We start from the raw sequence: 26,647 nt of genomic DNA, 5'->3' as shown, positions 1-26,647 counted from the left end.
AATACATACACAGATAATAAGTGTTTATCTTAAAATTAGACATTACAAAAGCAATTCCATTATCATTTTCTATTAAGTTAATGAAGATGTTTCAAAATCTAGGGAAATACAACCTCTCTTACGTTACTGATAAAAATCTGAATCAATGTTAACATTTCTGGGGATGAGGCAATCCAACAATTGGTTTCAAGGGCTTTATAAATATATGGCTTTTGATCCCATAATGCACCTCCCAAAAATTTAACCTAAGGAAATAGTCAAAGATGCATAAAATCATTGATTTTAAATGATGTTGGCAAAAGCATGGTATATGAGAAAGAGAACAAGAAACCTTATATATCCAACAACAAGGAAATGTTAAATCACTGGACTATTATGCTGCTATAAAAATCATGTATCTAAAGTAGATGGAAATGGAAAAATGAGCAAAATAAAATGACAAGTAGGAAAAATGTAAAACTGAACAGCATACCAATATTTTTTTAAAGTTTATGTATTTTGAATTTACAAATTATATTATGCAGGGTATCTTCAAAGTTGGAAACAGGATACTGCTAAATAGTATGTTAGTTATACTTTCAAAAAATATGCTTAATATATATTTTTCAATCTCCAGGCATTTTTTAAAGAAGGAATATCCCTAATCAAAGCAATGGATCTAATATTATGCCAAAAACCGCAATTACTTTTGCACCAACCTAACAGTTAATCTGGAAAAACAAGCATCATAGTTATCCTGGGGAGTATTTAAATAAAGTCTGGAAAAATAACATGTTTAGAGTACTTCATCTAAAAACATTGACATATTAGCTGAAAATGGAACTAACAAACTCTTTTAAGAATAAATTTCTCTGATGTTTCCTGACTTTGAGAACATTGTAAATATGCTTTTGTTTTACATATCAGCTTGTTACATATATATGTAAGACACATCTCAAATGTAGTAACAGACATGCTATTATGACATCCGTACTGAGTTGTTTTCTATATAGGAAACACTGTATGTATATTCATAATGGTTTTATGAATTTTTCAATTCATATTTGGAAGATACTTTTCTTTAAGCAATCCTGTCAATCATCAGAATCACTTTCCCCAATCAATGCTACAAACTGCAACTGCCTTTCAGAATCACGGGCTGTAGCCTGACCGTAGGTGATCTGCAGTCACTCGAGCATGATTAAGAGGGTGCTCTCTTCTCATCAGTTAGAGAAGACACCCGCTGAGATCTAGCTACTTTCCTATCACAGGTTATTAGCACTAATCACTGACTCTACAAGAAGGGGTATAGGAAGCTGTACCTCCCTCTCTTCTTTCCAGTCTACCACTTTTCTAGAGCTGCACTGTCCAATGTCGTAGCCATGAGTCACATGTGCCTACTTAAATTTAAGTTAATAAAATGTAAATATAGTTCCTCAGTCGCACGAACCACATTTAAAAGCTTAAAAGGCAAACGTGGCTAATGGCTAATATATCAGACAGCAAAGATATGGAACATTTCCATCAATGCAGAAAATTCTATTAAGCGAAGTTGTTCTAGATGTTAAGGAAGCTGAAACGGTCCTCAAATCTGGTTTATTATTGAGGGTTGGAGGCATGGCAATAGGGTTTCCCCAATATAGTCATCACCAAAATTGAACTTATCCCTGACCAGATAACTAACCATACCCACTTTTGTTTAAAAAAAAAAAAATTAAGTACAAGGGGTTTGGTCTTCAGCATCTGTCTTCTTTCCCCCCATCCTCTTCAACCTCATTTTTCTCCAACATTAGCATATGGATAATAAAACATTATCCTTGTTAGTCACTCAGCATACAGAATGTAATTTTGAACATGATCATCACTATTTCTATGGCTGAACAGAAATTAAACCATGCTGCCAAACTTAAGACTAACAAACAGATACATATACAAATATTTACCTCCTTTAAGCTTTCTTTGCAAAGAGGACAATATGGTGCATGATCTAAACAACGCTCAAGACAATTCTTACAGAATGAATGTCCGCAAGGGGTTGTTACTGGCTCAAAAAACAACCTGAAATCAACCAAAATACATGTTAGTTTTCACATTAAACTATCCACTGGAAAAGCTTGTACTACTATAGAACCATAACACTAATCTCTATTTAAAGGAGGAAGAAGGAGGGCCCGGCAGGCAGGAGAGGAGGGAAGGGGCAATGATAAGTGTAACCATACCCTCCAGAATGTTGTAAAAGTTCTCCATCAACAGAGGCTCCTGCCAAGGGCCTAGAGCTGTCCTGACTAACGCAACAGCCCCTGGACACTATGGCTACTAAGCACTTGAAATGTGGCTAGTACAAGCTGATATGTGCAGTGAATGTAAAATACATACCAGATTTCAAAGACTCTCTGCAAAATAAATAATGTAAAATACATCATTAAAAATTATGTTAGCTTTTGTATAGCCTTTAGATTCCCATTTTAATATCAACTTAAAAATGATTCCTTAATAGGTTTATAAGAGCCTTATGATTTAAAACTCATAAAAAGATGATATAATAAATAATGCAGGTGAATCCTAAAGAAATGTTAGGCTTAATACTAAATGTATTATTCAAACATTGCAGAAAAACTAGTTTTACTTATTTTTTGAAACACGATAGTTTTGAATTTGCTAGAAATAGATTTAGAGGTACTTTAGGAACTGTTTAGTATAACCCCCTCACTTCACAAATGAAGAAACCAAGGCTCAGAATTAAGACTTGCTCAGGAATATAACTGCTACCAGCCTAATGTGACCAGCACTAGGCCTCCTGACCCCGTATGAATCTTTTGATCCTACACAATTCATGTAAATGAGAAATGTTATTTCAAAACATTTAGTCTTCTAGAATTATAGCATTCTGAATAATGGAAATCCTTATCCTTATGTTACTTTAAAAAGATTTTATGGTTAATATACATTAATAAGATAGGATCATATAGATAAAATACATAATTAGAATTCATACCCAAATTTAAAACCATGGAGAGAGGTAAGTTTCGATAATAATATCTATAACTAACTTAGTACTTTACGATTTCCCAGATTCCTTTTATACTGAAGCCATGTGATTCTCACAACAATGAGATGTAGGCTATGCAAAGCTTGACCCCACTTTCTAAATTAGGAAACCTGAGGTTCAGAGATTCAGTTATTTGCCCAAGGCATGAAAGGTAAACCCAGGACTAAAATTCATGTCTTTTGATTTTTATTCCAGCATTCTGTTACTTTACATTGTCTATTATTACCTTTATCTACACTGTATTTTATTTATACTAACATGAAATATTCATCTTCTATAAAGTTTTATATGCTTACCTCATGCAGAGAGAACACTCGAAATCTGAGACATCGATTAATTCCTCTGGAATATCACCATAAGCTAAGGAAAACATACAGACTTCATTGGGAGTTTCTATTAAAACAAAGACATGGGGTTTTCTTCTTTAGGAAAAACTTTAAATACTATTCTGACTAAATAAATTTATTTTATATAAGTGTAGAGCAAAATGTTTACCTCCTTGTTTTTTAAGCTTATTTCTTCCATCTTCATTTACAATCACATCCTGTTCTAAAAGAGACAACTTTCTTTTCAGCAGAACACCTTTTTCTTGAACAGACAGAACAGGTTCTGAGGACACTCTTTTTAAACAGTCCTCTCTGGCAGGCGTTTCTGTTGAATTTATAGACTGTGCTGACTGAGCACGGTTTAAGCTTCCTTTGACGGGCTCTGAAGTGACCTCTGGTATTTCTTCACTCTACAAAAATACAATAAACAAAGGTAACCATATTTCTTTACTATCCTTTATTCCTCTCACCAAGAATCAAACTGAAATGAAATTTCAATGCCTTATAATGCTCATTTTAATGTTCATTTAATAGCACTAACTTGATTCCAACACTGTGACAAGTAAATGATTTTTGCCAGCACAGTTGGCCCTCCGTATCCATAGGCTCTGCATCCGTGGGTTCATCCAACTGGGGATAGAAAATATTCTAAAAAAAAGCCTGAACATATATAGACTTTTTTCTTGTCATTATTCCCTAGACAATACAGTATAATAACTATTTACGTAGCATTTACATTGTATTAGGTATCATAAGTAACCTAGAAATGATTTAAATATACAGGAGGATGTGCATAAGTTATGCAAACACTGTGCCATTTTATTAATATATCAGGGACTTCAGCATCCTTGGATTTTCATATCTGTGAGAGGTCCTGGAACCAATCTCCCACAGATACAGGGTATGACTGTACTTACACAGCCCTAGAAATCAAGCTGACTTACATTATAATGAGGTTTAAAAGTAGTTATGCTATAACACAGCTGTTCCTACCCTGAGGAAACATAAAGGCAATGTTCTATACATATTTTTAAATACCTAAAAGTTTCCTGACATTCACGTGACCTAAAATTGTGATTCATTAGCAAATATTTTACATAAAAGATTTTAGTGTAAAATAAAGGCTATAGAAAAAATTCTACTAAGATAACTAATCAGGTTAAAAGTACTTAAGTAGGTGCTAGTACTTGAAACTAGGAAAGTGAAGATCGTAGCTTGTAAAGAAATAGATACGCTAAATTCATGATAACCTCGTCTCACCCCATACCTGCTTTGGGCTAGGTTCACTGGGAGACTGAGACTCTTCCATCACTGAAGGAAAATCAAAAGGTCTGTTTTTAGTACATGGTAATGAACTCCAGGAAGATCCCTTCAGGCCTTCTTTTAAGTTTTCAGGTAATAATAAATCACATAAAATCTGTAAGAGAAATATTAAAGGTAAATATAAAATATTTGGTTAAGGATAATTTCACATAAATTTACCTAATTAAGAATATTTAGAAAGTTTATAGCAGACATTATGTTTAATGAGCAGGAGAGGAACAAGGTAAGCAACACTGTAAGTTCAAAAGTCTTGCAAAACTAGGTGTGCCTCATGGGGTCAAATCACCCACAAAGAAACTCTTCAAAACTTTGAAAGGAAGGCATGGGAGTAGTTAAGACTCAGGATAAAGGCTGATCTTTTAACACAAGGAATATAAAAAGATTTTAAAAGAAATATTAAATATTTATCTCTGAATCTTAGTGAGCCCTATCCTATCAAAATAGTTCATCGTTTACCTCAATGTATATTTATGAGGTTGGCCTTGGGGCACTTATGTAAACTAAACTTGGACTTCTAACTATAAAACTACAAAATTCCTTGTATACACTCAATTTAATCTCTCACTGAACAACTAACCTGTGTGGGCAGTTACTGCTGCCCAATACTTGGTTAGGAGCACCCCATGGCAGCTTCCCTATAATAGCTAGGAAGTAAACTGGGAGACAGCTGGAGAATCAGATTTCTGGGTGCTTATCTCAGGAATACGCCTAAAACTCCAACAGAAACAGGCTAAGATAGGGGAATAACGTGGCTAGAATAAAATGAAAGGGATTGTGATATTTTTGGTTGTCAAACAATCTGTATTTATAAATACAGCACATATTAAAGTCTAAAGTGGAGGTTTGGTTTTTCAGCTGTTATCTTTCAAATATACAAAAATCAGAATAAATCACAAATCATTCATGGAAATATAAACAATGTAGATAAAAGCATGTATCTTTGGTAGGTGCTCAAATACTCCATTTAATAAGCAAACATTTAAAAATCTGTATATACACATTTATATTTCCTCTGTTTTAAAAAATGTATTAAACACACATCCACCCTAGAACCCAGCAATTCCACTCCTAAGTTTTTGCCAAAGAGATGTAAAAACATATGTCCACAAAATGACTTGTACAAGAATACTCATAGCAGCTTAATTTATATCAGGAAAAAATACTGGAAACAATCCAAATGAAAATCACTACTAACTGAAAACCACAAATTCCATTATGTTCATATAATGGAATACTTAGACAACAACAAAAAAATGACTTGATGTATCTAAAAAATATTATGTTCAGCAAAAAAAAAAAAAAAAAAACCCAGACACAAAAGAGTAAATACTGTATGATTCTCCATTCCAATGAAGTTCTAGAATAAGCAACACTACTCTACAGTGACAAATCTGAACAGTAGTTGCCTCTAGGAGCAGGGGATGGAGGATTTACTGGAAAGGAGATGAAGGTACTTTCTAGGGTGATGGAAATATTCTCTGTTTTGACTGGGATGCTGTTACACAGATATATACATTTTTCAAAATTCACTGAAGTATAAAATCCACGCATTTTATTATATGTAAATTATACCACAACTTAGAAAAAGTACATTGGAGAAAAACAAAATATTCTAAAGCATTATTTGTTTTGCATCCACCTGATCCTATTAACCAGCAAACAAATAGTTACAGAAATAGAAGGATGTCTGGCAGCATGCAAAATACAGAAACATATGCTCTTAAAATTAAACTTTGCAATCTTACCAAGAAGATAACACTAATGAACATGGAACAGTCAGAAAACAGACAACAGTAAACATTTTCTTCTTAAATCAGTGGGCTAGAATGTATAAGCAAACAAACCTCATAGAGGCTATACCAATGCCAGCTGGATTCTTAAGGGGGTTGAGATCTGAGAATAATCTCAAAGTTCTCATGCTTCAGGGTACATAAACATCTCTTGGGCTGCTTCTTAAATGGCTGCTCCGATTTCAGAGATTCTGAATCAAAGACTTGTAGTTGGGCCCAGGGCTCTTCAGGTTTAACATGATCCCCACATGATTCCGACAAAAAGCCACACTCTAAGAAACACTGCAACTGTGATAAATAATGTGGCATGTTTTGAGTATATGGAGGAGAGCATCATGACTGGGACCCTGAATTTGTATTAGCATAGATTTTCTTAAAGAATTTTTTGAAGACCCTACTCTTTCCAGATATTCTGTGAATAAGTCTTGCAAGAGCTGAGTGCTATTTTATTTCATGCTGGCATATCAAAAGCTATGAGATGTTCTGGAGAAACCTAATTAACATGGCTTAACCCAATGCTTCCCAAAGTCACTTCATCAGACAGCTCCCTTCCTTCCTCCATCTCCTATTTTAAAAAATTAATAACTACTAACACACCACAAATAGAACAAAGTATGGAAAGTGACATATGGAGTATTGAAAAATATAAGGCAAAACAAGTGGACTGGGCAATACTATTGGCAATCCTGGGGAGTAAGCAAGGACAGACTTGAAGTAAAAGGCAAAAGGCAGGTCGATCAGGCTTCTGAGCAGGAACATCGTGATAGCAATGCTTAATTAAGGACCATCGATCTGGCTCAGATTGAACAAACTATTAGAAAACTGACCAAAAAAATGCACTGAAATATCTGTGAATGAAATGTTTCGATTTCACTACGAACTCAATATAGTAAGTATACGAACCTGAAAACCACTCAAATTGTCACATTTCTTCCTAAGTTAGATTTATTTACTACTTATGTTCTTATTCCAACTTTTATTAGCATTTTTTTTTAAAACCCTGCCTGTCTCTTAGCCCTACCTTGAACTGTAACTGTTTGTAAAGTGATTACCTTTTGTACTTGCAGCTTTGCAGGTGCAAAATCTTCATCAAGGGCTAAGCACTGAAGAAAGAGTTGTAAGGCATCACCTAAAAAACCAGCATCGTAGAGCACTTTTCCTTTCCTGAAGTAGACCTTCAATAAAAGCACATATATAAAACCTTTGTGGTAAGAATTGCTTTTTAAAAAGTCATTATCAAGTAAAGAAAAACAACAGTTTGCTCAGCAATGCTGATTTTGGGCCAAGCAATGCTGATTTTAGCTCACACCTGTAATCCCAGCATTTTGGGAGGCTGACAAAGGTGGATCACTTGAGTTCAGGAGTTTGAGACCAGCCTGGTCAACCTGGTGAAACCCCGCCTCTACTGAAAATACAAACACTAGCCAGGCGTGGTGGCATGCACCTGTAATCCCAGCTACTCGGGAGGCTAAGGCACGAAAATCACGTGAACATGGGAGGCGGAGGTTGCAGTGAGCTGAGATCACACCAGTGCACTCCAGCCTGGGTGACGGAGCAAGACTGTCTCAAACAAACAAAAAATGGAAATGCAGATTTTAAAATTCTGAATAATTGAGGCCAAAGCATTTTAAAGGCATACCTACACACCATCCTGGAGAAACACTAATTGGGGAACTGAGGCCCAGACAATGACTTTTTGACCAGAGTTCCACACCAAGTCAGAGCTTGGCAGGATCAGAAATACTATGTCCTCACACTTTAAGGAAATTACTGATTTAAATATTATTGATTTAATAAGAACTGTTTGAGGGAAAAGGAAATTACATGTAAAATTATACTGACTTTAAGAATGCATCAAAATTAAAGAAATATTAAATGTGAAAAAAACGTTGTCCTAGATTTAGGGCAATATGGTAAATTTCTTCCAAGTTATTAGGAATCTATAATTGCCCATGCTATTTTTTAAGAAAGTACTTATAGACATAACACTTTTCATAAATCCCTTATTTTGTCTTTCACTTTTCTCCTTTGTAATGTGAGTTCAGCAAACTCTATGACAAAAATTAGAATCCCACTAATTATCACTGATACACCCAAAATTCAGTTTGTGGGTTGGTCCACCAACAAAGTATCAACTGGTAAGCTTTAAATATTCCTTGTTTATGTGATTAGAATGAAAGAGATTCTTAGTATTAATATCAGAGGAGCCTAAAGAACGTTCTAGTCAAACAGTTTTTTAGCTACCACTTTAATGGCTGAAGAAAACCTTTCTGATTACATCACTTCTGTGGTAAGTCCAGAAGATTCCTTTTCAATAGTTTTAAAGCCATGCACACCAACCACTGCCCTCTTATTCTGAATATATTTGCCTTGTACTAACCAGTCATGCCGTCGTGAAACTTCGTATCATTTCTCTAATTAATTTATAATTTTTAGAGCAGCCTTACTACACTGTCCTCAAAGGCACAGTTTGAATAGAGGGGAAAAGTCACATAAAAGAGTAACTTGTATCTTAAAGAACACATTTGGACTAATTTGCCTTGACAATTTGATGAAAAGGAGAATCTGTAAACTGATTGTATGTCATACACATTCCTAAGTCTTTTTAAAAGCCACATGAGCAAGGCAACTGCCTTTGTCCCTATCTTCTGAATTAAATCACTGTCTAATCACCTAGTTACCATATAATACCTCACAAAGTTTCCAACTTTAAGAACCTATTCTCTTTCCATTAATAAATCTCATTCAATGAAGTCCAGTTTGCATCCATCTTCACAATATGGCAAGTTGTATTTCTTTGCAGATATTTTGTATAATAAAGTCTTTTTTTTTCCTGTACCACGAATTGTTTGTTCCTAATTTATGAAAGAAAAGTCTCTTATTATTAAAAAAAATTGTGAGATGATACTCATCCTCTCAAAATACTGAACCCAGATCGGTTTTTGAGATGGGGTCTGTCACCAAGGCTGGAATGCAGTGGTAATTCAGGGGCACAACCTCAATCTCCAGGGCTCCAGTGACCTTCCCACTTCAGCCTCTCGAGTAGTTGGGACTACAGGCACAAACAACCATGCCAGGCTCATTTTTGTATTTTTTGTAGAGACAGAGTTTCACCATGTTGCCCAGGCTGGTCTCAAACTCTTAGGCTCAAGCAATCCGTCCAACTCAGCCTCCCAAAGTGCTGGGATTACAGGAATGAGCCATTGCACCTAGCTGAACCTACATTTCTGGAGCACTAGGTATTTTATTTGGAGTCAACCATCTACTTTGTTAAAATTCGTAACTGTGAATGAATGCATGTCCCCTATAGTTGAAATTTTACAATTTATGCAAACATAAAACAGTAATTTACCTCAGGCCAATCTGGAAGTTGAAAAAGAACTGCATTTAAATCTTCAATGGCTGCTTTAAACTCCTGGAGACCAGCATATGATTCCGCTCTGTAAATTTTTACAATCAAGTCACTGGGCTCTGAAATAAATATTTTATAAGGATATGATTATTTTTAAAAGATTATTACATAATCCACAAAATATGATCATACCAGATTAAGAAATGACTTAGTGATTCCAGGGTTAATAATCACCAAACTAAAGTCTATAAGCCAAGGGCAGTACAGGCACAACCCATTTTACATGTTGAATCTTATCTAGAAGTTGTATCAAATCATTGTAAGTAGATCATTTTAGTGGAGGAAACTGTTTTCCAGAATATTGTAAATACTTTTATAATATGAATAATCACTCTTAAGAAAACTTTTTTTTTTAACAAAGGGTAGTCTATAAAGATTTTGAAGACATCTTTCTTAGATGTTTAGATTTGCCTTTTTATAGTAAATCTTGTATTTTTACCCTACTTTCTAAGTCCTCATTGATAAAAATAGCCATATGTGTAACTATTGCATGTGGAATTCCCACAGTGACAAGGGACTGACAAAGGCTCAATCTTATGAGGGTATACAGTAGTCTTGATTCTGGAGGAAATGAGTTAATAAGAGTCAGCTTTTAAGAGAGCGAATTTTAATTCCTGCCACTAGCAAAAACGGTATTGGCCCACTTCAAAATATATTTAATTTAAAATACTCCTGAGAAAAAAGGCTTCGTTATTCGTTTCACTATCATCTACATCTGTACTTAAGAAGCCAAATTATTATCTTATGGCATTCAGAATTTCAGACACTTAGCTGGTTCACTGATACTACTGCAATCAATTACTACAGGTACGCAGATTCTAAAACTGATGTCCAAGCAAGAAATTAATTTTTAATATAGCAACAAATGACATCAACTTGACTCTTATTTTAAAGCTATCTTTGAGATCTTTAAAAGCATAAGGTACTCATTGTAAGATGGGCATAAAGACCTTAATGCCTCTAAATAAAATTTAATAAAATTCATCAATAGCTGCCGGGTTTACTCTAGTTTTTAGATGACTGCTTTTCTATTGATAACTCTCACTTGAGCAATTAATTTAGGAAGGCCTCTTTCAGTTGCTGGTGCCTGAGAACTGGAATTACAATGTTCCCACAATTTTATATCAATGAAAACATTTAAAGAGTAAAATTAATATTTTATAAAACTTTTTACTTCTTAAAAAAGACATGTCTAGAGTATTTTGTCTGGTGCTTCTTAAAGCAATGAAAAATTATCTCTGAACAAAATGCATATGAATTAAAAGTTCAATATGATTAATCAATCAAGAATTAAGAGTTCCTAGCACAAACCTAGACCCTGTAGGTATTCAAAAATGTTTTACATTATTCCTGTCTTTGAGGAGCTTATAATCTAGCTAGAAAATTCTACTGTGAAACAGCATCATGCAATACTGACTTGTCAAGTACAACTGGAGTTGAAAAAACAGAGCGATGTATGGCAAAATAGTCTAACAACGAGTAGTAAAAGCATCAGCATCAAAAACTCCAGGCTATAAAGGACTGGGCTCAGAAAGTGCAGTTTTCCACCCACAGCTGGGGTGCTTCCAAAAGCATCCTTGAGACAGACTCCGCTCTAGTACCTCCAGCGAGAAGGAGTTCACTATCGCACCAAGCAGCCCATTCTTGGATTTTTATTTTTTTTTTATTTCAATTTTTCTCTTATATATCAAGTTCTCACTCCTTTATATTTGATGCCATGCACATTCAGAACTGTTGAATATTTCCCCTTTTATCCATGCCTTCACTGCTCAATCACCTTTATAGTTTCTTTATGGCAGCAGTGAGTGACTCAGAAGACCTGTCTTTGAAAAAACAGTCAAACTATAAAATGTATCCACTCTGACCAAAGCAAAAAAAGACATATTCCTTCCCCTCTCCACACAGAAAACTTCAGGATATTGAGATCTCCCTAAAGGAGGTCCTAAACAGTATATGTTGGGGTAAGAAGAGAAGATGCACACCCTAGAGATAAAAAGAGCCAGATTTTAAAACACTTGCTCCCTAACTCCTTGTATGTAATGTTCTTATTGAGAATTTCCAGTGTTAATGGATTATTTTGAATGATTTTAAAAAAAAAAAAGAAAAAAGACAACAAAACCCTCATCAGGTGAGTTCAAACTTCCAATACTTTTTTAAAAAGATTAGGACCATCACACTTACTGATCTCAAATTCTTTTTAATTCTAAAAAAGAGCCAAGTGCACTAAAAGAGCCCCTTTGAAAAGCATACACAAGGTCTGCCTTCCATGTAAACGTTCAAGAAAGGCAACAAAATGGCAATCAGTCCTGACTGTATCATTAACTTAAGTTTGAAAGAGTCAATAAGTATTTACTGTATGCTGTGTGACCTTGAGGACACTAGAGAGAACTAGTCACCTCGCTGCACACGCCATCAGGGAAGATCCTGGTGCTCACTCCATTACTGCAGGTATCTGTAGTACCCAGCAAGTGCCTGGCATATTATATACTTTCCATTTTTGAAATTGACAAAATTTCATATTTTCAAGATTTTCAAAAAAAGTTGTTAAAATTTGATAAAGTTGTCAAAATTGACAACTTTGACAAAAATCCAGAGACAACATGGTTTGGGCTAATTGTATTGAATATGACTGTGGTACTTAACTTTGTGATCTTATTCTAAATCACTTGGTGTCTCTGGTCTTGTTTCCATATCTACCAGAAGCAGGGACAGATGTACTAGTGGTCATTATTTAATTAACTGCCTGATCTTTATCTTTAGTCCTGATTTTTCACACTAACTTCAGATTCATCAAATTTCCAACTGCCTGCCATACTTTTTCTCAAACTCAGCATGTTCTTCACCAAAAAAGCATTTTTCACTGTATTCTCTATCACTGACACCACTAACTTCCCAAATCAGAATCAACTTTGTAAATGTCACCTCCTATGATATGCCTCAAATCTGACCTTTTCCAATCCTATTGCTAGTAACCCTGGGTTAGGCTCCCCAAATCTCTCTCTAGTACTATTGCAATAGCTTGCTAACTGGTCTCCCGGCCTTCAGTTCTACTCTACCTACATCCTTACCATCCACAAGATAAAACAGGTATTATTTAGTACAAGTTCCTCCATGCCTGGCTCCTGCCCATCTCTCCAGCCTTAATTATCATTATGAACCTCCCACTCACTCAAAGTCCCAACTATACCTCACTACCCACACTGCCCCATGCATACCATTCTATTTCATGCCTCCTTCCTGTGCTGAGCTCCTCCCTTATCATACCATTCTTTATCTTGATAACTTTTTATCATCCAGCAAGACTCAGCTCACCAATCTCCTCCCAAGATGCTTTGCTTTGCGTCTTCCTCCACAATTTATGATAACCACCAAGAGCATGATCTGGCTCCTCCACCTACTCACTGTGACTTGGGGCAAATTTCAAGTAGTATCTGTACTTTAATTTCCTTAGCTTTAAAATTCAGGGGCTTTTAAAACATTAACACCACTATGTGCTGTTCTAAATGATTTACAATCTTCAGCACAATTCTACACGGATCTAGCATTGTCCGCATTTTTATAGAAAACAGCGGAGAGCTTGCCCATGATCATACAGTTAGTAATTGGTGGATTCGAGATTCTAACTCAGGAAGCCAGCTCCAGAGTTCTAGCTGTTTACCTCCACACTATTAATATGTTGGTAACAGTCTCTACCTCAAGGGTTACTCATGAGAGTAAGTTAATGGGTGCAAAGTACTTAGAACAGGGCTTGGCACACTGAAACCATGGCATGTTTGCTATTACGATTCTGTACCTTCATTGTATATATATGGCAATTATTAAAGTAATTTAAAGATTTGTGAACTCCATTATTTACTGCCTTTTATCCTCAGATCCTGGCTTTGATAAATGTTTCCTGAACTACGGAAAATTCATTAAAATTCGATTCCTTAAGCTCAATTCATGTTGCCATTTTCTCTTCTTTTACATCCACCAGTATTATCTGTAAGTCATTCGGCAAGTAAAAAGATTTAAATAAGACTCTGCTCCCAGAGGAATCTAATCTTCAGCTGTCCAAAGCATTTATTTCACGGGATGAAGAGAGAGTTGGTCATGGTTTCCTATCTTTGTTCCAATCCTTAGGGATCTGTGATTAGTAACAGGAGTCTTAAAGTTGTTTCTTTAGTTCACCTTCAAGAAAGTTTTTTTTCAAATCACAAAAGCTTAAAAAATGTTTAGTCATAAAATTTGAAAAATATAGAAATAAGAGTTAAAAACTATCTTTTTCCCATCACAAAGAAACAGCCAGTGTTGGTATTAACAAAAGAAAAAAATTACCACAAATTTAAAGTTCGGATTGGCTTTTATTTGTGATTCTAGAAATGGGCAACACCTCATTCTACAAAATGAGTGTTCTGATGAGCTAAGCAGAGGAGGTTAGCCTTCTAGGCAGAAAAGGGCTGAAGAAAGCAGAAATAAGGGACAAAAAGTAGATTGGTTGTTTCAAAGTTGAAAACTTTCTTTACAGGGTTAAAACACAGAGGACTTTATTTCACTAACTCACGTTGACTGAAATCCCGTTTTTTTTTTTTTTTTAAGAAAACTGGCTCATTTCAATTCAAATTCAAAGTTCAGTTTGATTATGTGGCACTTAGCACAAGGGCCTCCATTCTAATTCTGTCTGGTCTGCTGGTGCCTAATGCAGGAGGTCAGTCTAAAACAACGGCCTCCCATATATTTTTGTTCTTTATGTGTGAAGTACATTTTTAACATGTAGTTTTATAAAATATATCACATATGCTGTTTATAATCTGCTTTTTTCTTCCATGTAATACTAGTCCACATGATTTTTAATAGTTGCAAAATATCCTACTATAGACACAACCTATTTAAAAATTTCCTACTCTGCAATTAAGTTACTTCCAACTTTTGGCAGTATAAAAAGTATAACAAATGTCTATTTATCTATCTTTATGTATCTGCTTACCTTTTTAGTTATTTGCTATACAGTATGTAGAAAGTTATTTATTTACTGTACTTTTTTTTTTTATTTATTTGAGAAAAGATCTCACTCTGTAGCCCAGGCTGGAGTGCAGTGGCATTATCATGGCTCACTGCAGCCTCGACCTCCTGTGCTCAATAGATCCTCCTGCCTCAGTAGCTGGGACTCCAGGTGCATGTCCCCACACCTGTCTAATTTTTTAATATTTTGTACAGATAGGGTACCACTATGTTGCCCAGGCTGGTCTCAAACTCTTGGGCTCAAGTGGTCCTCCCTCCTTGGTCTCCCAAAGTTTTGGCATTATATGCATGAGCCACCATGCTGGGCCTACAAAGTTATATACATATACAACATTTCCAACACATTCTGCCAAACCCTTCTTTTATAAAAACTTTATTTTACACTCCCACAAGCTGTGTTTTTTCTCTTTGCTAGAAATATATAAATTAAAAATAGCATCATAATTTTAACAACCTCCATTTCTTCATTAAGTTTGACCTTTAAAACTTTGTGTTTATTCAGTATTTGGGCTGTGTATAAAGTTCTCTATTCATATCCTTTTTCTCATTTTTGTGAGTGTCTTTTTCTTAGATTTATATATCAAGCTATCAAAATTTTCAAAGGCTAACCAGAATATCAATTTTTTTTTTTTGCTTATATTGCTTCGTTAAGTTCAGTATAGTAGGACTTGGTTACCAGGGCTGAGCTCAAAGCTACCAACTGATAAGTTGTTGATGATTGATTAAGAATGTTCAGGAGTAGGAGTTTGGGATAGTAAGATCATAAACACTGGATACAGAAATTGGGTTCACATCCCCTTTTGGTAGTTTAACTGTTTGAAATCTCCTCACCTATAATATGCTTACCTCTAAAACACCTACATTTTATAACTGCTGTGAGGATTGAATAAGATAATGCATGTTAAACAGTTAACACCACACCTGGGACATACACGCTCCATCTATAAGAGTTGCTGATAACATTCCAAAATATCTCAAAACAAGGTGATGAAGATATTAGATTAGCCCTTGATACAAGGTACAGAAGAGCATTTTCTACCTTGTCTTTTACCCGCATAAATGGTAGCCTAGATAAGAAACATCTTTAGGGATCAGCAGAGCAGACTGGACAACAGACAGCACAAAGGTGGGTCAAGGGGAGGGGAAGCAAAAGAGCTTACCAAAGGGAAAGAAAAAACCAAACAGAAGCTTCCATCTTGCATTATAGAGCTCCCTGAAGTCATTCAACTTCAATAATAAAACAATTCCAATTTTCAGAAATATCTTTGGAAAGAGGCAGAACACTATACAAAATCATTTAAAATTTTACTTGAGATTTTCCAAGCCTCTTAGAAATATTCCAACAAATACACAAATGATTCTGAATAAACAAAAACTTAATATATAAATAACTCGAAATCTAAGATAATTCAGTTTTGGTAAATTCTGCATTTGATGAATGAGAAACAGATTAAAAAACAAATTATTCATTTGAAATGGGACACTTCAATCAGTTTTTTTATCATTTATATCAATAGCCATTATAGTTGATGTTTTTAGTAACCCTGAGGCACTAAAAAAAAAAAAAAATCCTTAAAGTATATTATGAATCAAAGAAAATAATTAGAGATACAGTCTTGGTTAAGAAGAAGTCAATTAGGCAGTAAACCCCATTTTCTAGGGATTTTCAATTTGCTACAATTATAAAAGAAACAAAAAATACAAACTCTACAAGGACAGGGACTTTATTTTACTCCTTTTTATATTTCTAGCACCTAAAACAATGCCTGGTATATAGTAGCTACTCAATAAAAAACTGTTGGATGGTAAGAATAGGTTTATGTTTTACATGCTAATTTTAAAATAAACTTTGCGTTTAGAATCAATATGCACATATTTGGGTTCTGCTTTCAGTTTTAACTTGGTCACTTACTTGCCTTAAGAAGTCACCTAAAATTCTTGGGACTTTTCTTAAATCTGTGAATTAGGTGTACTAATACTTGCCCTCCTATCTCACATGAGTTTGTGTATGGATCAATTACGATAATAGAAATGAAAATACTTGTGAACTATAATCACCATACAGACATCAATGTTTACTGTTTCAAGTCCTCTGCACAATAAGGAAGGACATAAATAAGTTACAGGAGCCTCCCTTTATCCGGGGGGGATACGTTCCAAGACCCCCACGGATACCTGAAACTTTGGATAGTACCAATCCCTATATATACTATGATGCCTATGATAAACTTTAATTTATAAATTAGGTATAGTAAGAAGTTAGTAACAATAACTGATGATAAAATAGAATAATAATAATATGCTGTGATAAACGGTACATGAATGTGGTCTCTCAAAATATTTTATCATACTGTACTATGTGGGTAACTGAAACCACAAATAAAGGGAAACTACTGTATTGTTTAAATTCAAATTTCTTCATTTTAACCTAGTTATGAAATAAAAACCCTCCACATTTTCTTTAAATGTATTCAGTATTTACCTATAATTTGACTGATCTTCTGATAGCTAAAGCTTTTCAGTATCTATAGTTTATTGATGAATGCTAAACTGCTAGTTAACATGTGTAAACTAAAATCGGGATGTAATCTTTACTCTCTACCAAGTGACAGAACAGAACAGGACGTAAAATCTCAAGGTTTAGATTCCAGTTTCAGCAAAATCACCTTCTGGCCAAAACACACTTCTACATTTTAAAAATATTTAATCAATATTTACTGGGCATTACTCTGTGTCAGGCACTATTTAAAGCACTTAGCATGTTTTTACTCATTTGATTCTCACAACACCCTATGAGGTAGAGACTATTCTCATTTTTCAGATAAGGAAACCAAAACACAGAGAGGTTAGGCAACATGCACAAGGTTGGAGAGAGCCGAGGGCTGTGTTGGGAATGGAAGCCAGGTGTCAGCTTCCAGCATGCAGAGCTTTAATCACTAAGCCACATTGCATGTCTATCCATAGGTGCCTCAGTTTCCCTCTGAGGATAATATTATGGTACTCCATAGAATTCTCTGTGAAGATCAAATGATATTAATATGAATAATGTAAAAGTACTGGGTAACAGTCAAGGATAATATTTTTATTTTTATTTATTTTTTATTTTTATTTTTTGAGACTGAGTCTTGCTCTGTTGCCCAGGCTGGTGTGCAGTGGTGTGGTCTCTGCTCACTGCAAGCTCCACCTCCAGGGTTCAAGCAATTCTCCTGCCCCAGCCTCTGCGGTAGCTGGAACTACAGGCACGCACCACCACGCCTGGCTAATTTTTTCTATTTTTGGTAGATACAGGGTTTCACCATGTTGGCCAGGCTAGTCTCGAACTCCTGGCCTCAACAGATGCGTCCACCTCGGTCTCCCAAAGTGCTGGGATTACAGGTGTGAGCCACCATGCCTGGTCAAGGATTACAGAATTAATATTAAAGACAAAATTTTCCTTATCCAAATATTTTAAAACAAAATGTTCTCCCCCTTATAACCTTTATTTTTCTTTTAACCTGTACAAATTGTAAATTATACTGTTCTGTTGTCTTCTTTTAGGGGAGAGGTGAACACACGAAGGAGACAAGTCAGTGTAAAAAAACGTTAAACACAAAAGGCAGACAGCATGGCTTAGTGGGATCATTTCAATAGGCTCAAGTACAGAGATTCAGTGCAGGAAAAACTTTACATAATATCCTTGAATACTAAAAAGACAGAAAGTTATGAAACATCTGAGAGTTAATACCAAAAGATCAATGGTTTAAATGTTATCTAAATATATTTCAATTCAACAGAAACTTATGTAATCTAAATGGGAAACTTCTGATTTTGGCAAAGGTTTTCAAGCTTTCTTTTGCTGCTGGCAGAGATAAGTTTGGATGTGTGTGGGCTAACTGCAGACTAGATTTTTTCTAGTTAATAGTATTTATTTGTTTCATTATAAGAATTACATGAAAAAAATTATAGTGAAGATCTTTTTTTCATTATCAATAATGACAGGGTCATTAATAACTACAACTGTACAGTTATATAAATACATGTCAAATGCCTAACTTGCCAATTCCAAAGAAGTTAAAGCCTAACGATCATACAAATGGATTATGACTGCACTCGTTAACATTTTGATTTACACCCATAAATTGTGAAACACTTATAAATCGGCCCTTTACCAACTCTAATAGCTCTGAGATTTTTTTCCCATTTTACTTCACATTAATAATTCAAAAGATTTAAAAAACTTATCCTCATTCGTGCCATTCGGACATTTTCAAGTATGGAATTAATGATTCTTGAAAGAACTAAAAATGAGGAAAAAATTAGCTAATGAAGTGAAAGTCAGAAGACGTGGGTTCTGTTCCTGCAAGAGTAGAATTAAGTTGCTAAGTGCACAAAATCCCCACGTGCAATCTATGCAGCTTGTAAAAAGCAGAGATTACATCTTTCAGAGCCTTTTCCTGTTAAACATAACATCCTCGATACAAGAACCAAAATCTCTGTTAATTATTATTGGTCACAAAATGTTAAGCTAGACCTCAATTAGCAAATGTGTTCACTGTTCTTCCATGGCCCAGGACCTGGATTCTTGTGAAACACCTAATTTAAGGTCGAATCACTGTATCAGTAGTACTGTCCGTAAGTTTCAGCCTCAGTGACCAAAAAAACTTCTTTGGATATGTATAATAAACATTTTCATCAGATGAGCTATAAGGCAGAATGAACCCTAGACCAACGTTTAGGAGAAGTGGAAGATACAGCGCTGCCTCTCAACCAGTTAACACTGTGACTGTGCGCAAGTCTTCACTGCCTGGCATCTGCTTCTTTGCTTTAAAAATCATACCATGGTCAGTTACTAGATGGTCTGTACAGCTGAGTCCAGTTTCTCTTCTCTTTATTCACCCAGAGAGACAGAGTCATCCGTATCAGAATTCTGTATTCCAAACACTTTTCTTTTGTTCTGAGCCTATCTTTCTATTTTATAACTGCCTACTCCTCATAAAGGCACTGAAAGAATACAAAAATCTCCGGTGTTTGTGCTTCGAACTCTGAAGATATTAAACAATGCAAGATCTTGACGTAAGTTCAATATGACTAAGCACTTGGGACAAAAGATGACCCGAAAGATGATCCTTTCAGTTACACAGTCTATAAATTTACCTGTAATACCTAAAGTCAGCTGCTATTCTAGATGTCTATTTTCTTGGGGATTATTCCCCCAACTATCCCCCAACTATCATGCCATTCCCCCAACTATCATGCCAATGGATAGACACTAAAATCTTGAAATACGCGTAACACAAGGTTTATCAACAGTGGCACTTGGGGCCTGATAATTCTTTGTTGTGGGAATCCTGCTGTGCCTCATAGGATGTCTGAGCAGCACCCCGGGCCTCTCCCACTAGATGTCGGTACCAGCACCACCCCCACAAGAGGTGGCAACCAAAAATGTCTCCAGATATTGCTCTAGATAATGTCCCCTGAGAGAGGGGAGGTAAATCCTGCTGGTAAAGAACTACTGATTTAAAGAACAACTCTTCCTTTTACATAAGAGAAGCTTGACACTGCCCCCTTTCAGCGCCTAAAACCACCTTAAGAAGAAAGTGCTAGCTAACCTAGGTTAGGAGGCCGAGGCTGCTTCTTGGAGACTAAGAAATGCACTCAAGACCTACAAGGCCTTTCCCCACAGCTTGATCCTAAGTGGAACGGCCAAGAGAAGCGTGGCAAAGAACTCTGGATCAGGAAGCCCCTCTCATCTTTACCATAAGCTAGGTGCACTGCAAAGTACATAGGAAATAAGCATGATCTGAAACAGGCCGGCTGAAACTTTCGAGAGAAACCAGTTCAGGCATTTCCAGGTAGCAAGGGACCACCCGGGGCAGCTCCGCCCCGCGCCCCAAGCCCGGCGGCCTGCGGGGCCTCCCGGGGCCGGGTGCCCGCCCGGAGCTCCCGCCACGCCCACCGGACGTCACCCGTTACACAACGACCCCCGCCCCCAGCTTATGCAATTCTGCCCTCCCGCGGCTCCCAATTGTCCCGGTGACTTTTGTGGGTGAGGAAGGGAGACGCCGCCTTCCCGGCCTAGTTGTCCTCGTGGGGGATTCTCTCCCCACCCCGGCAGTCGTTTCCCCGCGGCGGGCCTGGCGCGAGAGAGTCAATTCCCGGAAAGCGCGCGGCAGGAAGCGAGCGGCCGCTCGGGATAGCCCAGCTCCCACCCATCCCGCGCCGGGGCACCCACGGCTCCGGTCACCCACTCCGCGCCCGGAGCGCGCGCCCGACGGCCAGGCCGCGGCCGAGGGAACCCCGCGCCGAGCGCCCCTCCCCGCGCTGCGTCACAGTCGGCTCCCAGGGCGATCCCCATTGTGACCGAAGCACCCCGGGGCGCCGCCCCCTCCCACACCCCCCAGCACCCCGAGACCCAACACGCCAGTGGCCCAGCGGCCCCGGGGAAGCAGAGGAGACTCCCGGGACGCAGACAAGCTCCGGGTCCCCGGCCCTCGGGGCCAGGAGGGTGCGGTCGGCCCGGCCCCGCCGCATCCCCGCGCGGTCACCTGCTCGCAGCGCCTCGCAGGCGGCGGCCAGGGCCTCCCGGTAGCGCCCCTGGTGTAGCAGCTCCCCGAGTCTGCCAGCCGCCCGGGCCCGCTCGCGCTGGCCCGGGAACCACTTCTCGGCCAGGTGGTTGAGGACGACGCTGGTTCTGAAGTCTGAGGCGGCGATGGCGGCTGCCAGAGGCGGCGGCCGCGGGGCGGTCCCTTCAGCATCAGTGGCACTGGCGGTGGCGGGCGGCAGCCGGTCCCGGCAGAGGCGGCAGCGGGCGCGGAGTTCCCTCCGCAGGCAGCGGCGGCAGTAGCTGTGGCCACAGGGCACGGTCACCGGCTCGCTCAGGAAGCCCCGGCAGCCCAGGCATCTGAGGAGCCCGCAGGCGCCGCCGTCCGCGCCCGCAGCCGGGGCCGCGCTCCAGCTCAGCCCGTGGCGGAGCCGGTAGTTGAACACCAGGCAGTCCACCAGGGCGCCCAGGCACTCGGGCCTGGCCGGGGCCCCGCGGCGCAGCGCCGCCGCGAACGCCTCCAGCGCGCCCTTCAGGTGGCCGCCCAGCGCCAGCAGCTCCCCGCGGCGGAGCAGCAGTTCCCAGCGCTCCGACTCCGCGGCCGCGCGCTCCAGCCGAAGGCCGCTGCCGCCGCCCACTTCCCAGAACCGGCCTCGGCCCTGCGGCGCCGGGGCCATCTCCCGACTCCCTCCCGGGGAACTCCTCGCCACTGCCGGAGAGGACATGGCCCGCGGAGGGCTGCGCTGCCGCCGCCCGCCGCCACGGTCCGGGAGCCTCCCGGGCGCGCGGCTCCGCACGCGGCCCGCGAGCAGGGGGGCGTGGCGCGCGGACACGGCGGGGCGGCGCGCGCCCGGGAAGCCCCGAGGGCGGGGCCTGGCGAGGGCGGGGCCGGGCTCGGCGACGGCGCCGGGACTCCCCCACGCAGCCCGCGGCCGCGCTCGCGAGGAGCCCAGCGCTGGGCCCCGCCCCTCCCTAGCCCCCTCCCGGCGGGGGCGCAGGTCGGATGATTCCTCCGTCGGAGATCTAATTGGCTTCTCCGGAAAGGAGGGCTCGGCTCGTGACGGAACAAAGCCCGATGGAGCCCAGAGTCTCCGTCCCCGCTTGCCTGCTCGCCGACGCCCCCACCTGCGGTGGCCCGCGCCCTTGCCGCGCGGGACTCAGGGTCACCACCCCTCCCCCGACGCCCCCGCCCAAGCCGGACCTGCCCCAACTCCTGGCGGGCGGGGGTCTCCCGGCGTGTCCTCACGCTTGTGCGGGTCTGCATTTTCATTCCTCTATGCCCAGGTTCCAGGTGGGCGCTCCCAAGCAGGGGGCCTGGGAGGGCACCTTCGGCAGATGACTGGGACTCTTCGGTTCTAGAGGACTCAACTTTAAACAGGAACACAAGACCCACGTTCCTGGGGCGACTCCCTCCAGAGGGCAAGGAGTTTTTCCTGGTGCCAGGTGACTGCTGCCCTTTGCTTAAAACTCATCGTAGGCCCACCTCGAGGGAGAAAGCCCACACAGTTCCTCAGGTGTCTCCACACCTCAGGCACTGCCTTACAGCTGGTTAAAGTCTATAGTTGGCATATTTAAAAGAAAACACCGAGAAAAATGTTTTTCACGTGGCGGTCACCGTATTACTACAACCCAAGCAGGGTCTGCAGTTTTGCCAACAGAAGAAAATGATGGGGTTGATCTATAATAGGTGCTATTTCCCTTAAACTTCACAGCGGCAAGTTTAAAGCTCTCCGCTGAAAATATTTATAGATTTGATTATAGGGTATTAGATTGTTAATGTTAGGAGTCACTTAGAACTTTTAGTCCTTTTTCAAATGATGGGAAACAGAGGGAAAGTTATTTGTCAAAAATCACACAGCTAATATAGATTTTAAGATCACGTCTATTCCACTATTATGTTACTACGTTAGACTGATCATATATAATATTTAATAAAATAATAGTAATATTTCATAGAAATAGATTGTCAAAGTAAAGGAAGTTGCTAATTGGAAAGTTCACCTGAGCATAGTATGTCTGAAAATGGTATAAGTTTAATATTTCTCTTTATAAGGAACGGCAATTAAGGCTAAAAAATGTTTTGAGTTAATGTGTTTTCACTACACAATGAGCAAGTCGTGTAACGTCAGAAAAGATAGAGATATATTACCCTAAAGGGAATGAATAAAAAAGAGGTGCTTGAGAAAAAGCCAAGCCTCCTGTTCCAACAGGATGCAGACAGAAACAAGTTCATTTATCATTCACATTGCACCTGAAGCAAATTGCAGCTAGATCCAAGGAGCACCTCTTCAGCATTTGGCGTGGGAAGCACTGGGATTAAGTCATGAGATAACCTTAAATCCAATCCTAACCCCCGAAATTACTACCTTCCCTCAACAAGCAGAACAGTGACTTTCATCTGATGTCCACATACTCCCTTGAGACTTGAAATCACAAATAATATAACAAATATCCATGTGTACACGCACATTCATTTTTGTAATGCATTCTTGTTCTTAATGGCAACTTGCAAAATGTACAATAGTAAATAATGTGTTCATGTTTATTACAAGGAGCATAATAAATTAATAAACACTCATAAACTTCTTTTCAAATATAAAGTCGGGTTCTATTACGGGATTTCTGCCAAAAGTACAATATGTGGTTCAGAAAAGTAATGTGAAGTATTATTTGTCCTTTGGCGTTCCTTTCCCTAATAAATATGACAGATAACCACATCTGATTCTGATGTGAAATAAAATGGCACAATTATGATAATGTGCAGGAGAAAAAAATGGGACCGTAGGAGGAATCTTACCGTGTTCTCCTTGGCATTTGTGAATGGTTATAATTCATGTTTGCTGGTTTATACATTTACATAACTTGTTCTCATTTATGTAACTTATTTATGTAAGAGGCTGTACTGCCGCTGTGGCCTTTGTGTGCTGCTTAACTTCCCTCTGAATCAGGAAGTCTAGGCAAAGCAGTCACTGGCACTGTCACAGGTCACCCTTCCATCATTCTCTGCCACCCAAAGTTGCACGATAATGTGACTGCTTGTTTAAATTCAAAAGTGAGAAAAATTAGTGTCCTTCTACTTCCATTTCCTAAAATTTAGACAGGTCTCTGAGTCACCCAGCAGGCTGTGATGGAGAAGAGGGAATCCTGCTAAACTGCCCCTGGCTGGGAGAAGTACGATGGAGTGATGAGCTCTCCTTTTCCTTCGCATTACTTGCTTGTGTCATTCTTTGCTAACAAAGTAGTAAAATCATGAGATTTGTATTCTGTTTCGGTTTTTGAGTGTTGTCTTCTAAAATAGATCAGTTATGTAAGAGAGTAAGAAGAAAAGCGTATCTGTTTCCTAATTTGGAAAATGCTTATCACCATCATTGCCTGCTTATCCCTGCCTCCTACTGCCACACCATAAGACTTTTCCTGATATAGTTTGGTAAACTCCTATTTAAGAGTAACATAACACAGCACTTTTCTTGTATACAACTCAGCTGAAGATGTGTATTTGAACCTCTTTTTTTTTTCTTTTCTTTTTTTTTTTTTTTGCTGTGGGTGAATTTACCATTTGTTTCTTTACATTCTTATTAAAAAAGAAACTGAATTTGTCAGTCCAAGCAAAATACGTCCCATTCCTGATTCATTTCAGTTGATAATGTTCTATTCAAAGAGAGTAAACTATAACATTTCATATAAACAGTACCTACCCAATAGCTTTTTCTTTTTGACACAATCTAGCTTTGTCACCCAGGCTACAGTGCATAGTGAGTATATAGCTCACTGCAGCCTTGACCTCCTGGCTCAAGTGATCTCCCACCTCAGCCTCTCCGAGAAGCTGGGACTATAGACGCATGCCTCTCTGTCCAGCAAATTGCCTTTTTTTTTTTTTTTTTTTTAAACTCGTTGTAGAAGCGGGCCCCGTTATGTTGCCAGGCTGGTCTCAAACTCCTGGCCTCAAGCAATTTCCCTGCCTCAACCTCCCAGTGTGCTGGGATTAGAGGCATAAACCACCATGCCTGGTCCCCAATAGCATTTTTCAACACAATACACAGATGGAGGGGGCTCTAGAGACCACCTTGTCATACCTCTCATTATATATATATGAGAAAATTGAGATCTGAGAAGCTGCTAGTTTCATAGAAGTCATACCAGCGAGGGAATCTGGACACCTGGTGCTGACTGTATTTATGCCTCTATGCCAGGGAAGAAGTCACCTGGGTTCCCTGGGCCTCATTTGCTATCTGTAGAAAGAGGGAACTGGAACTACCCCTAAGGTGCCTTCTGCCTCTGGAGCCAAGCCCCAGGGCTTGGTTTGAACACAATAAGAGGAGACAGAGCGTCTCCCAGACTGAGGAACACAGCAATGTGATACCTGCTGAAAATGTAACAGCAGGTGAGGGCTGAGAATAGAAGAGAAGGGTATCAAGAAACACATTTTGTTGGTGCGTACCCATCCCTGTTTAGAGAGGGGGAACCAGTCTCTGAGACCTGAACACCTGCAGTCACTGTACAGGGATCCCCTATTGCACTCACACCTCCTTGCCCCTACTGTAAAACTGTGGGAAGCTGAAAGAAAGCCGGGGGTGGGGGGGCCGAGGGGGAGCTGATTATATAACTTGGGCATTTGTGGGAAACTTTATATAAGATGCTAAAAATACAATATATTATTGCTATAATAGCGTTCCAAGTGAAAAGCCCTAATGAGGACAACCCGAGTAGGTTAAATACAGCTTATATGAAGTGTAAGTCTAAAGCCAATTGCCTGCAATGACTACCATCTAACCAAGTACCGTTTACTGCGCATTCTTTGTTATCCCTACAGGGTACACAAAGTGCGCAAGGGCCACTACCCTTACAAAGGGTGCTATGCTTCATTCTTCATTTCTAATACTCTGAAGAATCTAGAAATACTAAGTGTGTGACCCGTGGCCTATTTTGCTGGTAGTCAAATTGATTAAATGAATACATTTCCCTATATCAAGCTGTTTAAAAAGTAGACATAGGAATAAACCCCATATATTATTTAACAAATTCTAAGAATTTACTACATATGGATCCCCCTGGTACTTTCCATCCTCCTTCCTTCCAGGCCTATACATGCCCCCCGCCCCCCCCGCCCGCACCACGCTCCTGCCTTCAGTACTTATCATCTGGCATATTACATACACATTACTCGTCTCCACCCTCCAGAATGTAAGCTCCCTGAGATTTGGGATTTCTGTACATCTTGTTCACTGACATGTCTCTAGCACCTAGGCA

At 39.3% G+C, this 26,647-nt stretch overlaps 1 protein-coding gene across 2 annotated transcripts in view; it reads right to left on the bottom strand.

Moving 5' to 3' along the window:
* Nucleotides 1–22,276, bottom strand: part of LOC105491136 (LON peptidase N-terminal domain and ring finger 1) — a 32,530-nt gene extending 10,254 nt beyond the window's left edge. Inside the window, exons 1-7 of one of the 2 annotated variants that reach the window (XM_011757295.3) lie at nucleotides 21,405–22,276; nucleotides 9,820–9,938; nucleotides 7,520–7,642; nucleotides 4,622–4,771; nucleotides 3,524–3,764; nucleotides 3,325–3,421; nucleotides 1,923–2,037 (exon numbers count right to left, since the gene is read on the bottom strand). In XM_011757295.3, the coding sequence (XP_011755597.2) occupies nucleotides 1,923–2,037; nucleotides 3,325–3,421; nucleotides 3,524–3,764; nucleotides 4,622–4,771; nucleotides 7,520–7,642; nucleotides 9,820–9,938; nucleotides 21,405–22,125 (1,566 nt within the window). In that variant the 5' untranslated portion in view covers nucleotides 22,126–22,276. The remainder of the gene's footprint in view (nucleotides 1–1,922; nucleotides 2,038–3,324; nucleotides 3,422–3,523; nucleotides 3,765–4,621; nucleotides 4,772–7,519; nucleotides 7,643–9,819; nucleotides 9,939–21,404) is intronic. The other variant, XM_011757296.3, reaches the window with a different exon arrangement.
* Nucleotides 22,277–26,647: the final 4,371 nt, after the last annotated feature.

Source organism: Macaca nemestrina, chromosome 8, assembly GCF_043159975.1.
Source record: "Macaca nemestrina isolate mMacNem1 chromosome 8, mMacNem.hap1, whole genome shotgun sequence".
Classification (NCBI taxonomy): Eukaryota; Metazoa; Chordata; class Mammalia; order Primates; family Cercopithecidae; genus Macaca; species Macaca nemestrina.
This window is presented reverse-complemented; position numbering and strand designations above follow the sequence as displayed.